Consider the following 17111-nt stretch of genomic DNA (forward strand, 5'->3'; position numbering starts at 1 on the left):
GGCGCGGAATCTCACATGCTCACATGAGGTAAAATTTAATGCAAAAATCCGTTCCTCTAATAATTGTATCTAAACATATTTTTTAAAATCATTATTGAACATTAAAATCAATCACGTGGCTATAGCTGATGTCATTTTCGTTGTTTATATACTTTATGGATTTAAAATTACATAAATTTTATATGATAATGTAGTTGTTGTGCAAAATGCATTAATGACACAATTAAACAAGCCATTAAGACTTAAATAAAACATGCCGTTTCAGATGTGAATATGATGCAAATGTGTCATTATTCCGATTGAATAGTATTTGATATGAAAGTTAGTCATCACTTTTATTTTGGAGGTTTTTGCATGAAAGCAGGGGTTTTCAGATTGTTAGAAATGTAAGTGCCATGGAAAAGACTGAAAGCTCTATAATATTTCGTTTGATGTCTGTGTATACACAAATTTCTGGGAGCTGTTGACACTGTGCCCCCTTAAAAAAAATTGGTGCATGACGCCCCTGCATTTGATTAATATCATTATCTTTTGATGGAGGTGGTGTTTAGAGGCTTTTAAATCTCAGCTCCTCATTTAGTTCATGTTAATCCTATTGCTAACAAATACAGCCTCATTTTTAAGGGATAGTTTACCCAAACATTCTTAAGGTTCTCATGTTGTTCTAAACCTGTATGAATTTCTTTTTTCTTATAAACACAAAAAGACGATATTTTGATAAAATGATGATAAGCTGATTGTAACCATTGACTTCCATAGTAGGGAAGACAAATATTATCAAAGTATTGTGGTATATAAAATATTTTGATAAAAGATGATAGACACACAGTTGACACACCCATTGAATTTCATTGTATTTGTTTTTCCCACTATGGAAGTCAATGGTTACAATAATCTTCTTTTGTGTTCATCCAAAAAATACAAGAAATTCACACCTACATGCTATAGTAAATTATCTATATGGTATTTTTAGCTAAAACTTCACATATGTACTCTGGGGACACCAAAGATTTATTTGACATCTTAAAAAAGTCTTGTGAAATGTCCCCTTTAATGTTCTGGCTAATGCCTAAAATGAAATCTGCAACAAATACCTTGTCGAAAATAACAAATGTTTTTGTTTCCTAAAGACGAGAAGAAATGGAGATCATGGATTAGCGTTACACTGTAAAACGTGAAAAGTTGGATCAATTAAAAAAATATGTTTAAATTGGTAACACCTAAAAAAATTACGTTTTTTCAACTTAAAATTTCACTTTAGTTTAGTTGAATAAATAAAAAAATAGGTGTCACGAATTGAAGTAATTTTTTAACCCTTGTGAACCCATGGGGTCAAATTTGGCCACTGTTAATTGTTGCTACACAAAAGGGTTCTCCAGGGTTTAGTTGAAACAACTTTTCACTTTTTCCAGTGTATGAAAATGGAGGTTTGGCATCTTATCTGTAGTAAATTATGGGTAGTAAATTATTGATTGAATAAATTATGGGGCGGTTTACCGGACAGGGATTAGACTAGTCCTAGACTAAAATAAATGTAAGAGCTGTCCAAACTGAATACAACTTGCACTGACATATCTTAAAATACATCAGTGCCCTTTGTTTTGCCTCAAAATGCACGCAATTTTTTAGTAAGACATGTTTGTTAAAACTAGTTATATTTCATAATTAAACTAAGGCCTAGTCCTGGCTTAAGCTAATCTAATTAAGCTAATTAAGCCACCCCATCTCACGAATTTCTGTGGGAGTCACTGAATTTTTTGCTCATTTTTCCGTAGCATTCTTACGAATCTCCGCATTTTCTGTGACTCTGCTACGGACTGTCTTTTTCCGTGACATTCTCACGGATTGGTTACTCAACTGTTTTGTTCTATTTTCTTACCATTTTCGCTTCGGTTTAGGGTTGGATTTACATAAAATGACATCTCTACCCAAACCCAACTCTAACCCCAACGCCAGGCGTCAATTGTTTAAAGTTTACAAAAATAAAAGAGAATAAATCAGAAAAAATTGTATAAACCAATAGTTAAAGTGACAAACTAACGCAAACACCAAATCTAACCCTAAACCGACGCGAAAATGGTTTAAAAATAGGAAAAAGCAGTTGAGTAACCAGTCCATGAGAATGCCACGGAAAAAGACAGTCCGTAGCAGGGCTGCGGAGATCCGTGAGAATGCCACGGAAAAATGAGCAAAAAATTCTGTGACTATCCCATTGAACTTTGTGAGATCATGTTGTTATAGTATACATTTTAATGTTATAGCTCAATGTAGTTTTTAATACGCTTTAGCTATGATTTGAACTAGGGTTATGTACTTGTTATTTATTTAGCTTGTTATCATAAATAAACTACTCTAAAATTACTTTGATGTTTGATTCTTTGCTAAACTTTACAGGAAGTAATTTTTTTCTACGAAAGCTGTTTGTTTATATTGTTACTACTGAAACACATACAACTGTTGACTGACAAACCAGAAACAAGAGTCTAGACAAGACCAAACAAGAAAGCATTGATTTATTGCAGACTGTTAAGGTATTATCAATCATATGACTAATATTACAGTAATTATTAACAGTAATAACAGTTACAGAGTGTATGCCAATATCGCTCTCATGCTTTTAGATTAATGATTGCTTAGTTAAACCCATATATTGTTTTTTATGCTTTGTGTCTATTCTTTTACAGTTGTGTATTTAAAATTCTGATGCAGTGCATTAAAAACAGACTTTAGTTTGTAAATGTATCACTGTACAGAATGTTTGTTTTAAATCATTTTTATTTTTCTGCATTATAAATAAAATTATTTTAATGCATTAAGACCCATATTTGTCATGCAATATGTGTTGTCCCCCTGTTTCGCACATACTGACATGGGTAGAGACTTTTGAGTATGAACAAACCTGAATCACTCAATAACTTTTAATGGATTGTATGTCACTTCCTGTAAGTCTCACCCCCTGGCTGTGGGTGCAGTACTGTTCTTCACAGAAATTAGCAACACCACTATTGTTTGTACTGTATGTCATCCGTGTTATCAGTAATGGTTCAGGATGTGAAGTCGGGGAATTTTTCTTTTTGCAGTGTCGACTGACAGGGTTTAGCCTTGTTAAAGTGCTGAGACATGCCAATATCACCAACTTTATACTTACTGATTAGATTGTGGTAATGTATGTTAATGGTTAAACAATTGTCTCAAGCTTTTACTGGGGTAGTACCCTTTACAAAGGTCCTAATTAGTACAGATATATTAGGTACCATATTTATCTTTGAGGTACTAATATTCACTCTTTGGTAACATACAAAATGTACCTCTAAGGTGATATGAACTCTTTAGGTTCAAAGGTGCATGTCACTTCAAACATAATGTCATTATATATTATTTTGGACATTTTGCCTTTATTTAACAGGGAGAAGAGAGGGTTATGGGATCGAACTTGGAATGCCGAAAAGCACCATCGTGTCGGAGCGCTGCCCAATACACCATCGGCTCCAACAAACGTAATGTAATTTTAAGTGCTATAAAAATACTTAAGTAGTGTTCGCCTCTGACAAACCTACAGCTGCCAATGAGTCATGTCAGACAGCGATGTCTCTGACTCATTTCCCACCCGCCAATTTACCATGTTTGAACCTTTGAACCTACGGAAGAGGTAAGATTGGGAATTCTCTCCTATGTCACAGGTGGCAGGTTAGGTGAGTGTAAACGTCCTCTGACTTGGCAACAAAATAAACCTTTTCTCTACAGACTGTGACACCTTAAGACATTTGAAGAGTTTTGTTGCAAAACGAGATAACTCCATTTTTTTTTTTTTTTACGGAAATCTAGTTTTTTGGTTGTGCATTCCAATTAATATCAATTCAACTGTAAAAGTAAATTTTCATGTATTCGTATTTTATCAGTGTTTTTCTTTGTAAAACATACATTCAAAAGCATATTATCATAATTTTTACTCCACTACATTTCATAATTCAAGTTTTTGGTTTATATTTAATATACATTAACATCTAGGGTTTTTTTTACTTTTACTTAAGAAAAAAGTACTTTTGTCCTTTTACGCAAGAAAGTAAAAAAACACAATTTTTATGTAATTAGGTATTAAATAATTATTATGCAATGTAAAAGGAATACACACTATGATTCTATGCTTTAGAATGTAGTGAACATTTTTTTAGTAAAGTAAAGTAAATTTTTTCCCAAGACAAACACTCTGATAAAGCACAGATGCTTGGAAAATTTACTCAAAGTACTCTTAGGGGCGGTTTCCCGGACAGGGATTAGCTTAATCCAGGACTAGGCCTTAGTTTAATTAGGAAATATAACTAGTTTTAACAAACATGCCTTACTAAAAACATTACCTGTGTGCATTTTGAGGCAAAACAGAGGGCACTGATGTATTTTAAGTAATGTCAGTGCAAGTTGTTTTTAGTTTGGACAGAGTCTAGGACTAGTCTAATCCCTGTCCGGGAAACCGCCCCATAGTGTCCGCCTCTGAGGTTTGTACAGGTGTGCACAAAGAAGTCAGTAGTGGCGCCCTCTGTTGTTAAAATAAAGACTTGCAACCTGATTCGTTCAAACAAAATAGGAAATCTCATTTTTCCTAACTTGACGTAATAAAAAACGTTTGTACGGAGATTGTTTTATGAGTGCAGTATGCAAATCCATCAACCACCACATTAAAACCACTGTTAAAAGACGTTAAAGGGAGGCTGTTAATTTTTTACTAAATACGCACTGGAACAAGCATTTAAAGTTTTGGCAGCGTACAGTTTAATGAGCCTTATCCTTTGACACAATATACATAAATCAATACACAGGACAATGTCTTTCATGACAATGTTGAGAGAGTTAACTACGATGATGATTAAAACTGCTCGTTTCAGTCAAGAGGAAGAATCTGTGCATGTTATCTGTACCTGTGTCCGTGATTTAGGCACTATATCACAGCGAGAGTGGCTGTAATTTTGGCTGTAATCTTTTAACAAAAATTCCTATCCAACATTGTCTTGTTCTTATAAAGTTATAAAACTATTTGTCATTTAACTGGCCCAATCACATATTTAAAAGTGGATTAAAAGTCTTTGGTCAAAAGTAATCCTGTAATCTTAAATCTGAGCTCAAATTAAAGTTAAATTATCACTAGGCCGTTGGCGCCCTCTGCAGGCAATCCTCATGCATAATTATTTCTAAGTAAATGTCAGTAAATAAACATGAAATACGGTGGCCTATTGATGCAAGTACCGCAACATTTGAAAATTTTGGAGACATTTGTAACTATTTTAGGCATTTTCCGTTCAATTAAATTGTCAGTAGTAGTTTCTTATGAGATCATCAATAAATAAATTTGTTAAAAATAAATCATTCATACCACGCTGTGGGATACCACACCTAAGAACATTCAAATAAATTTAGTTCATATTTTAAATAATAAATAAATGAGTCATATTCAGATGAAGCATTTTATTTTTAATAATTGCAAAAGCATTTAAACACACATACACAAAAATTTTGTTTTTCTGTAAAACAACTTTTAAAGGCTACGTCTTACCCACAAACAAATTTCTAATAAATACAGATGAATGACAATCCTTTTCTGTCAATTTTTGAAAAATAAGTTAATAAGTTAAGTAAAAAAATAATTTACTTAAGACTTAAAAATACTGGTAGGTTCTGGATTTCCTTCAGGCCGATAGAGAATTGCTGTGCTTTGAAAAACTTAAGAGTAACAAGGCAGAAAATAGTTGTTGTTCAGGACACGGTACAGCGTCTTGTCATAGGATTCAAACTCAAACATTTTGGGTCCACTGAAGAGATAGGTGAAACCTGAAATAACAATAAATTACATAATGTAAATATAGGGTTGGATAAGTCATTATTTACACTGTAAAAAAATTCCGTAGAAATTACAATGCTGTTGCAGCTGGGTTGCCGGTAATTTACCGTAGATTTAAATTTATGTTATTTACTGGCAAGAGTTTTTTCGAAGTTAAATAAATTTGAAATATTAACAAGTCTTTATCTTTACAGAATAAAACTATACAATAACAGCCTCATGCATAGCATTCTGGGAACCAGAAATCATCATCAACCTTTTTCTGTTTTTTGCTTCAGATTTTGTTTTCCAGAATGTTTTGCTTGATGCTGTTTTTTAGTTTTACTCGGTAAAGACAAAGACTTGTAAATGTTAAATGTTCATTTAACTTTGAACAAAATGTTACCAGTAAATAACATAAATTTAAATCTACGGTAAATTACCGGCAACCCAGCTGCAATTTCTACGGATTTTTTTTACAGTGTAGGATTTGCTCAACAGCTTTGTGATTTTAAGTTTTTTTATGTTTACCTTTGTACTGGAAGGCCGCCGTCACCTTCCCTTTCATTTCTGGAAACACATCTTTCACCTTTTTAGGATAGCCTTTATCCATTCTCCGTGTCATTTCATCGTAACTACAAAATAATCAATCCTCCTATTAATTGAAGATTCTTAAAAATGATTATTCGACTGACCTCCTCTGTTAAAGTGATTTACTTACCTATAAATCTTATTGTTAGCGAAAAACAGGATTTTGTAGGTCTGCTCATCATAGAGCACAGCGTCGACTTTCTTCACCTTTGGCAAACCGAAGCTGCTGATATGCTTAGGATATCCTCGTGCCAAATCATAGCCATAGAGAGCCCAAACCTTTTCACCTGCATGACACATGACAACATTTCTAAATGATATATCTTACATTTCCCAATGATTCAGGTTATGGTTTTAAGGTTTATACCTTTAAAAAGGTAAACTTTGTCGTCCGATGGGCTCTCGAATGCAGCATCAATGTTATCTGGAATCTCAGGCCAGAAGGCTTTGATGAGATGATGCTCAACTGTGTTACTCAATGGGTAACTGCGCCAGAAGAAGCTGTAACAAAAGCCAGACACCAGCAGTTCAGATCTGACTTGATTAAGCTCATAAGATCAAGCATTGGATATTGCAAAGAATTTCTGTCTCTGTTTACCTGCCCTTGAAAAACATGATCTCTTCTCTGAACATGGTGACAGCATCAAGGACAAGTTTAGGACTACATTTGTCTGGAGTGCTGGGTGCTGTGGGAGGGGATTTATCAGGTGTTTTATCAGGTTTTTGATCAGGTGTTACCTCAGGTGTTCCATCAGAGTTAGGACCTGTTTGACAAAAAAAAAAAAAACAGTCAGCCTAAGTGTAAGAAAAAAGTATTTTTTCAATTTTGGATCACCATTAATGATTATAACAACTTACCATAAAGATACTGGATACCGTTGACATCATCTTGAGGGAGGGCGAAGGTATTGACGTCTCTGTTGACGTAGTTGGGATACATCAGCGCACCTGGATCCTGGGAATGATGAAGACCCAATGAGTGTCCAAACTCATGGGCAGCCACCAGGAACAAATTGTAATCTGAAAAATATGAGAAGCAGAAAATAGGGTTTGTTTTTGTTCCAGAAATTGGTGTATTGGTACAGTTAATGAGTCAAATAAAACTACTCACCTTTATTGTATTTGGTGAAGTCCTCATCATCATCAAAATGGGCATCACCACCAATATCACCATGCGGATACGGAAGAAACGCATGAGCTAAAATCTTATTTGGCCCATCAAAGGGGGAATTGTCACCATGGTCTGGAAACAAGCAGAGATTTGGTTTTAATTATCATCATGCTATAAAACATTTACAAAATAGTAACTGTGCACTGTGTTCTATCTAAAATATTTTAAACTTTCTTTTTCTAAATATTATGCATGCAGATTTTTGACTCCATAATAATCAGCTGATTTTCTGTACTGTTTGTAATGTTTTATCTGTACTTTAAAATTAATTTATTTACCTGAAGGTTAAATAATAATGATAATAATAAAATTAATAATTATCACTACTAATGAACTGTATTATTATGGTATATAAAACACATAGACATATACTCACTTGGACATTATTCTTATGCCAAATTTGACCCAACCAGTGGGTTGAAACAACATACAAGTAGGTATGGGTTTTTTTATTAATTTACCCAACCATGAGTTAAAACAACCCAACATTTTTAAATTGTTGTAATTGTACTGATGAAATAATGTTAAAATTAAGAAACTGACCTCCAACTGCAAATGAGATCATGATATCAGCGGTTCCACTGAAGATACGAGTGAATCTGAGAGGAGTAACATCTGACCACACCTGCAGGGCTTTTTGAAATGCAGCATCCACATCAGCTTTCCTCATGTCGGGTGTGTAGTTTTCAATTCTAAAATAAAGACAACAATGTAAATATTTAAAAAACATTGTTCCTTGCTAATATACCATCAAGCCTTGTTTCATCACCAGAAGGATTATGCTGGTAGAATATCTTTACCAAGTCAGGACTGCTGGTGATCCAGTATAAACCGGCTTGATAATTTGTTTTAGCCTAAGCTGGTCTTTTTAGCAGGTTTTGTGTTTAAATCAGGTGTTTCTTACCTGTAGGTCAGGTCGTTTTTTTTCCATTTGGAGTCCCCTTCAGAAGCGGAATATGCCGCAACATCTGGAACACCACAGCGTGGCTTCTTCATCACGTCCAGTGTCTCTTCATTCAGCTTTCCTGTTACTTTAAGTCCAAAAAAACTCTGCATCTCCTTCAGCTTCAGACTCATTGAATTAAAGCTTTGAATACCGTCAGAGAGCCCCACCGGCAGTGGGTACAACTTGTTCAGAAAACTCTGTAAAATAAGTTAAATAGTTTTCAAACGGAATAAAATTCAGATTAGAAAAACAAGATGATAGGAAAATAATTAGTAATTTAGTCATTTCAAAGTATGGGTATTACCTCAGCCATGGTCACATCTTCTTCATCAATTGGTGGCGGTATTGGGCTTGAGTAGCCAACGACCACCAAAGAGAGGAAAATGCAGAGCTTGTAGCAGATCATCCTGTTGTTTCTGATTCAAGAAACTGATGCTGGTCGTGTTGTGCTCCTGTCTTAAATACACAACAGATCCAGCGATTGTGCAAGACAAGAATGAGTCACATTAACACCTACCACCAACAAAAACATGGAAGTGACCATGTATGACCAAATAAGATAACCTATGAACACAGGTGTAAGTTTACCTATGAAAATAATGAAATAAATTTATTAACACTTGACCCAGACTTTTAACTTACCCAAGGATTGTCTAGTATAAATATAAATGTCATTTTTATTATAATGTAAAAATACTGTGTAATGACTTTCATGTATAACAAAAACAACTGTGAAAAAACTTTTATTTACAAATACGATTTTATTTATGACATAAGACTGTGAAAAAGTCTATTTATAAAATGCTGTAAAGTTACTTTTGTTTGTAACATAAAAAAAATTGTAATCTTTTTTTTTTATAACTTTATACACTATTTTTAAAGTTATAAATAAAAGGGATTACACCATATTTTTAATCACGTTTATTAATAACACAAACAATCACTGACCTAGTTTCTGAAAAAAAAATGTGTAATCACTTTTATTTATAACTTTACAAATGCAATCCCTTTATTTTTATTAGACAAACAAATACCGGCATTTTTTTATATTGACCATAAATAACAACAATTATATCACATATATGTTTTTAACACTTTTTTGTATGTTTTATAAGTCTGTGCCTGCATGGAAACTGAGCACAGTTTTTTCATTTTCTATTGCATGTTATTTAGTATGAAGATATTTGCCAACATACTGTAGTTACTACTCTAGTGTTACTTTATTAAACTAAGACAGATATTTTCACTAGAATTTTATATTTTGTATTGTGGCAATCAGACTTGTTGCATGAGCAGATTGATTATGACAGATCTGTGTTAGTCATACAGTATGTACGAGGAATTGACCGGTTAGTCGAATGTGAAATGCCACTCTATGCATCGTTCTAGAGATAATTTGGTTAAAATGCACTGTTAGAAAAAATAGTCAAAATATGTACCCCACCTGTCATGTGTGCAGAACCCTTTCAAAAGGTCCTAATATGTACCATGAGGGTATAGATATGTATACATTTGGTAATAAATACTCTATGCACCGTTAGGATACTGCAACCCTGTATCACGAAATTATGTACCTATAAGCACGTATAGACCAATTCGCAATTTGATGCAATTAAAGAAAACCATGCATACTACAGTAATTAGTATTAAATACATATTTCATTGTGTCTTTCAGGAAGTTGGAGTGAGTTCCCATGCACAAATGCCCGCTTTCATCATCACTCGTTGAGGGTCGTTTCAGCAATACTGAGACAAATTTCTAAATAAAATAGGTTACAGCAATATTACTGTACAAATCATGCAACAGGAAACCATTTAGTCGGACAAAGGTGGTCAGAAAAGAAAGCTGTGCGATTTGATTCCCATTACCAAAGATGGTATTGATTAATCTGCACTGAAGACATGTGCCTGCTGCCATTAAATATGTTGGATTTTTTAACACATATGCACAAACTTAACAATGTCCATATTTAACCACACTGTAAAAAGTAATACCTAGATCTAACTTATAAAAAGTGAGGCAAGTGACTGCATGGGAAGTTTTAGGTTGAGTCAACTTGCAACCTTTTTTAAGTATATTGAACACACTAACATTACTTAATATGAATGCAATAAAATTGAGTTGAGTTAACTAATTGTACTAGTATTACTCAGTTAGATAAACCTACTTTTCTTGGTACAGGTAACATATTTATGGTTAGTTGTTGTTTTTTATGCCATGAGATGAGCGCTAGAAACGTTTATTCAAACAACGCACCCACTCAGATTCGTATTGGGCAGCTGTAAAGCGCAACATACTTCAGTATGCAGTCTATGCACAAGCACCAGTCTTCTGAACAATGGTAACTACAAAACTCAAAGAAAAAACAGAAACTCTTCCAAATATTGAAGATAAATGAACATTAAACACTAACAAGTCTTTCTTTATAGTTAAAAACAAAACAAAAAAAGTTTAAATTCAAATTTCACTCTCCAAATGCAGTCTCATGCAAAGCATGCTGGGAACTGCTAGTCCACTGCCTAGTTAGTTGTATTTACTAAAATAATTCATGTAGTTTTAACACAAAATTATTAAGTTCATTTCTTTCTTACAAATTTAAATCGATTATAGATAATAAAATTAAGTTGAATTTACTCAATAATGTGTTCATATAGAATTAATCAATTTATTCCAATTTTTATTTTATTTTAACTCATATTTTGATAAAAAAAACAAGAATTAAATTTTTTTAATACAGTTTACTCAATTTATTTTTGTTAAATCTACTAAGGGACAGAAACACTTTTTACAGTGCAACCATGCAACATCTCAGCATTTTTTTAGAGTGTAAAATAGTAATAATCCATGACCTTTTACTACAGAAACCATTTACTATTTTTTATTTATAATCATTATTTATCAGAAAAAAATGATGAATGTTTTTTGTATGTAAACAGTTATGCAGTTATGTTGCAGCTTATAAAGCAAGATGATGCGTGTGTTTCACCTTTCATATGAAAATACATTGAAGCAAGACAAGGTGACGGATCCAAACGCAATTATTTATTGAAGGGTTGATTCATATAAAGGGTAATCCATAAACATAGTCTAATAAACAGGCAAAGGTCAAAACACATGTAATCTATCCATAAACAAGAATAATAAAATGACAAAGACATAATCAGAAATCCTTGGCAGGTAACATAGAATCAGACAAGATAACAGGTAGCTGAATCATCAGACAGGGTTTAAATAGACAGAGTTAACAAGCTAATAAACAGGTATGGGTGATAAAAGTAAATTAGTACATGCAAAGGTTTGTGGGAGATGTAGGCTGCATCCGAAACTGCATATTTCCATACTATATAGTAGGCAAAAGCAGTAGGCGAACAAATAGTATGTCCGAAACCTCAGTATACATAAAAGGGTAGGTGGGAATTATCGGGATCTTGGACTATTTCTTGCGAGATTCAGAGGTACGTATACTTAAGTACCATCTGAAACCACCTACCTACCTACTATATAGTAGGAGAAACAGTTTGTGAAATAGCATTTGTACATTAATGCTGTCACTGGGCTGTCACCTTTGTAGTGTATATCTGTACCTAAATGGTACATATAAGGACATTTTTAAAGGGTACTGTCCCAGTGACAGTACTTATACCTTTATTTAGACAATGTAGGCAGCTTCCTATATCTAACCCACTACATTCCGTTTCATCAGATGCACCCTTACAAAAATTAATTAATTAATGTTTTTTTGTGGTAGTAAAAAAAATTGTTAGTTTTTTTTTTTACAGTAACCATGGTTTAATTATGGTTTTTGAAAACTATTGTTTTTAAAACAATTTTGTGTGAGCCATGGTTTTACTAAAGTAACAATGTTTTTTTAAATGTAGTGAAACTATGGTTAATTTTCCTAAGGGCTCAGGTGTTGTCGCATAACCGAAGTAAACTACCAATCTGTATTTTTTTTTATCAGTTTGGCTATTGCTAGACCGATCTCCAAAACAAATACCTTGTCTTGGCAGCCAGACAAGAATTCAAGGACTTGCTGCTGACATTGTATATATTCATTTTATACAGTAACGTGATTTACTTGGGATTTATTTCCCTAGAAATACATTACTGTAAAATGACTCTGTTGTCATTGATTCCATGGAAGTCTACCGGAAGTTGTGCTTAGTCGACAAAAGCCATTTGTTTATGATGTTGCTGATAATGTCTACAACTATTTTGCATCATCTTAAATCATATTTTTTGTGCAACCTCCTACACCCCTAACAATTTACAAACGCCACCAAATGATTTCAGCAAAACATCTCATCTATTGTTTGTATGCATTGCCAGTGATGAAAGTCTCTGTTTACAAACAGATGTGCTGGAATTGTGGAAGTTGTGAGATGTCACAAAGAACTTCTCAAATATGTTTTGAAACATAATGTGAGATCACATCCAGCTTCTTGCTTGCATGAAACATTCAGCATTTTATAGATGATACTGTATAAAAAAATATGCTTATTAATATGCAATACGATTTTAACGAAAAACCCATCTCTTCTGCCAACATCTCACTTGCTGACAGTATATCTTCTCTTTTCTCTTTCCTTATCTTTACACTGTCAAAAAAATTACTAACCCAGTATATTATTGTTTTGTCAGAAGTTTTGCACAGCCAACCATTTTGATAACTCTACGGTAACTTACCGTAGAGTTATCAAAATGGTTGGCTGTGCAAAACTTCTGACAAAACCGTCGGTAAGGTTGTATTTGTTAACATTAGTTAATGCATTAGCTGACATGAACTAATAATGATTTTCTACAGCATTTAAAGTGTTTCTGACATGTTTCTTGTAAATGAATTAGCATTTTTTATCAGAGTATTAAAGGGGCCATGACATGAAAATCTGACTTTTTCCATGTTTAAGTGCTATGATTGGGTCCCTAGTGCTGCTATCAACCTAGAAAATGTGAAAAAGATCAACCCAGTAACTTAGTTTTGGTAAACCATTCTCTACAAGCAGATGAAAAAATAGGTCGTTGAAATTTGGCTCTCCTTATGATGTCATAAGGAGCTCTTATTATAATAATCCAACCCCTTAATCCAACCACAGCACTGCCATTTAGTGCAGAGAGAAAATAATTCACAGAACAATTGAGTTTCAATTTCAACAAACCACCATCATTGTGATCAGTGTTTGCACTTGATCTGCACATGTGCATTTTAAAGGACACACCCAAAACGGCACATTTTTTGCACACACCTACAAAGTGGCAATTTTAACATGCTATAATAAATTATTTATATGGTATTTTGAGCAAAAATTTCACACATGTGCTCTGGGGACACCAAAGATGTATTTGACATCTTAAAAAAGTCCTGTGACATGGGCCCTTTAATGAACTCTGCCAACAAAATTGTATTTTTTGAATGGCCGGCTGCTGAGATTAAGCATATTTGAAGCGAAAGTATTTGAGGTAAGTATTTGTGTAGAGAACATTCGGTCAATATCATATAATTGTTTATGTATTTTTTATTTGATTTCCTACTATGGAAGTCAATGGTTACAATCAGCTGTGTGCTTGCCATCATTTATCAAAATATCTTCTTTTGTGTTCATCAACAAAAAAAAACATGAATTACTTTTAATGGGTTGTATGTCACTTCCTGTACGTTTCATCCTCTGACTGTGGGTGCATTACTGTTCTCCACAGAAATAAGCAACACCACTATTGTTTGTACTGTATGTCATCCGTGTTATCAGTAGTTTGTTGGTTCAGGATGTGAAGTCAGGGATTTTTTCTTTCTGCAGTGTGGATGGCAGGGTTCAGCCTTGTTAAAGTGATGAGACATGCCAATACCACCAACTTTATACTGTTTAGATGGTGGTAATGTGTGGGGGATAGTGGTAATGATTAAAAATGGTCTCAAGCTGTCACTAGGGCAGTACCCTTTATAAAGGTACTAATTAGTAGCATTTAAGTTCAGATTTATTAGGTATCATATTACCAAAGTAGGCCTACTTTGTTACGTCAGACTGCATTTCCTTGGAACTGTGCTGCATGTTTAACCCAATTAAACGATTGCGTTAATGAATTATGATGAAATAATGTCATTACCAGCATCAGCCTAGATCAGCCGTGTCAAACAATTTACAAATGGAGATGATGAGCTAAAAAAATAAGTCCAAAACTGCATCCCGTTCATAACTTATTCGAAGGGGACTACATAAGCTGGTACCGGACAAGTCATTTTTAGCCTAGTTATGCATAGTTTTAATATTTAATGTACTTCATTATGTCAGACTGTGCTTCATGTGCACTGTACTGCATGCAAAACAAACATTTGCAATTATGAATTATGTTGAATTAACAGCGTCAAACAAGTTACATTTGGGATGTACAATGACAGCCTAATTAGCCATGTCAAACAAGTTACATTTGGGATACAAATAAAAAAAACATCCTGGCTGTAGCTTTTTTGATGCAACTAAACTAGGTTGTTCCTGTACATCCCGAATGTAACATATTTGATGTGACCAAACTAGGCTGTTGTTGTACATCCCGAATGTAACATATTTAACGCACCGATCTAGGCAAATGCTGGACAAGTAATTTTTGCATAATTTATGCATCATTTTCACATGTAAAGTGATGTTAAAATTAGAAATTTTCATTACATCAGACTGTGTTTCCTGTGCACTGAACTTCATGTTTACTCACTTGAACTGTTATTTTAATGAATTATGATCTAATACTGTAATTTTCAGCAACAGCTGTTTCAGTGCGTTAAACTGTGTTTCCTGTGCAATGTACTGGAAGGCCCCAAAAATGCCACCGATTGGCCCACAAGGGGGGGGCTGTGCCCTGGGGGCATCGCCGGGGTCAGGAAAAATCCTCTAGAGGTCGGCACGCAATGTCCAAGAACTGCTTTTTTCACTGTCACTTAAGCAGTGCGGATACCCCTCATGAATTTTGCCTTCCTTAGGTGTGTGAGAAATAATCTCTGTCTGACATGACTCATTGGCAGCTGTAGGTTTGTACAGGTGTGCACAGGTGTGAAAGAAATCAGTGGTGGCGCACTCTGTTGTTAAAATATTGACTTGCAACCTGTTTCAATGGGAAATCTCACCTTTTAGGGGCCCTTAGCAGAATTTGTTTGGGGGCCCCCCTCACCAAATTTTTAATTTAAAAAATAAAGAAATTACAAACGTTTACAAAAAAAAAAAGTTAAACGTTAAGAGCGAGCCGAACTGTCACACCACTAGCTGCTGCTGCACAACTTAAACATACTGTAAATAATCATGCAAACATACCTTTATCTTGCTCTTTTTCTCTTCCTCTGTCCTTTTCTTCTTTCTCTTTTCAGCACCAGAGGGATACATAGCCTACTTTTTTGTGGCTTATCATTTATTACAGTTACGCGCACTTGCACACCGGCGTGAAATGTGTCAATTCAGGCGAGGTGTCTATATTGCGCATGACTCAAACGCTAGCACTGCAGACACACAGCAGTTGCCTGCAAATCAGATTTTTTGTCTTGAATAATTCATTTATTCATTCGTATTCATTCATTCATTCATTTATATTACTTGTTTAAGTTATTTAATAAAAATAACGATTGGGGGCCCCCTAGTGGTCACGGGGCCCCAAGCTTCTGCTTAGTTCGCTTATGCCTCGGGCCGGCCCTGGATAAAACTATTTGCCACCATAAATCAAATAACTGATAGATCAATAAAAATATACTTCATTCATAACCACAGTAAACACAAGCCGTGAAAGTTTAAATAGACAGATCAAGTTGACGATGAGACGCCTAATAAGCAGGCACTTGGTCCTTTTTATTTGTCATTTGGCTGGCCCAGTCACATCTTTAAAAGTGGATTTAAATGTACTTTGGTAAAATTGAATCCTGTGAGCTCAAATTTGATTTCAAATTAAAGTTAAATAATCACTAGGTCGTTGGCGCCCTCTGCAGGCATTTCTTATACATAATGTTATATTACATTATAATGTATATTGTAACGCTGTTGTTCAATAAAAACATGTAAAACATTGTAAGGTTTCTTGCACTCCTACAACAGCAATTATTTTTAAGTAACTGTCAGTAAATAAACATGACATATCCCTGAAGACAAATCCCTTTATATTGTCATCTCTGACATGCTGCAGATTTTTACATGCTGCAGTTAATATGTTTTGTCTGTAGTAACTATTTGAAGCATCTTCAGTTAAATTAAATTGTCAGTAGTTTCTTATAAGATCATCAATAAATAAATGTGTTAAAAATAAGTCATGCGCACGCTGTAGGATACCACACTTAAAAACATTCAAATTCATTTAGTTCAGATTTTAAATGATAAATAAATGAGTCACATAATATTCAGATGAAGCAGTTTATTTTAAATAATTGCAAAAGCATTTAAACACACATAGACAAAAGTTTTGTTTTTCTGTAAAACAACTTTTAAAGGCTACTACGTCTCCACAAACAACTTTCTAACAAATACAGATGAATGACAATTCATTTTTTTGTAAAAATAAATAACCTTAAGTTAATAAGTTAAATAAAAAATACTCAATAATTTACTTAAAACCTAAAAATACTGGTAGG

The 17111-nt window shown here is 33.9% G+C and overlaps 1 protein-coding gene across 1 annotated transcript; it reads right to left on the reverse strand.

Moving 5' to 3' along the window:
• Positions 1-5673: 5673 nt before the first annotated feature.
• Positions 5674-8845, reverse strand: LOC135743314 (collagenase 3-like). The gene is made up of 10 exons (XM_065260964.2): positions 8822-8845; positions 8476-8714; positions 8115-8263; positions 7512-7643; positions 7259-7420; positions 6999-7164; positions 6768-6901; positions 6531-6687; positions 6341-6444; positions 5674-5820 (listed from the first exon to the last, which is right to left on the reverse strand). Exons 1-10 carry the CDS (start codon positions 8828-8830, stop codon positions 5714-5716), a joined length of 1359 nt encoding a protein of 452 aa, XP_065117036.1. The 5' UTR covers positions 8831-8845; the 3' UTR covers positions 5674-5713.
• Positions 8846-17111: the final 8266 nt, after the last annotated feature.

This window comes from Paramisgurnus dabryanus, chromosome 10, assembly GCF_030506205.2.
Source record: "Paramisgurnus dabryanus chromosome 10, PD_genome_1.1, whole genome shotgun sequence".
Classification (NCBI taxonomy): Eukaryota; Metazoa; Chordata; class Actinopteri; order Cypriniformes; family Cobitidae; genus Paramisgurnus; species Paramisgurnus dabryanus.

Excerpts from the sequence above, each read along its gene's own strand:
- LOC135743314 (XM_065260964.2), bottom strand. Across the intron at positions 8,264-8,475 it reads AAAAACGACCTGACCTACAG|AATTGAAAACTACACACCCG; the intron begins GTAAGAAACACC and ends TCTTTATTTTAG. Across the intron at positions 6,688-6,767 it reads CAAAGTTTACCTTTTTAAAG|GTGAAAAGGTTTGGGCTCTC; the intron begins GTATAAACCTTA and ends TGTGTCATGCAG.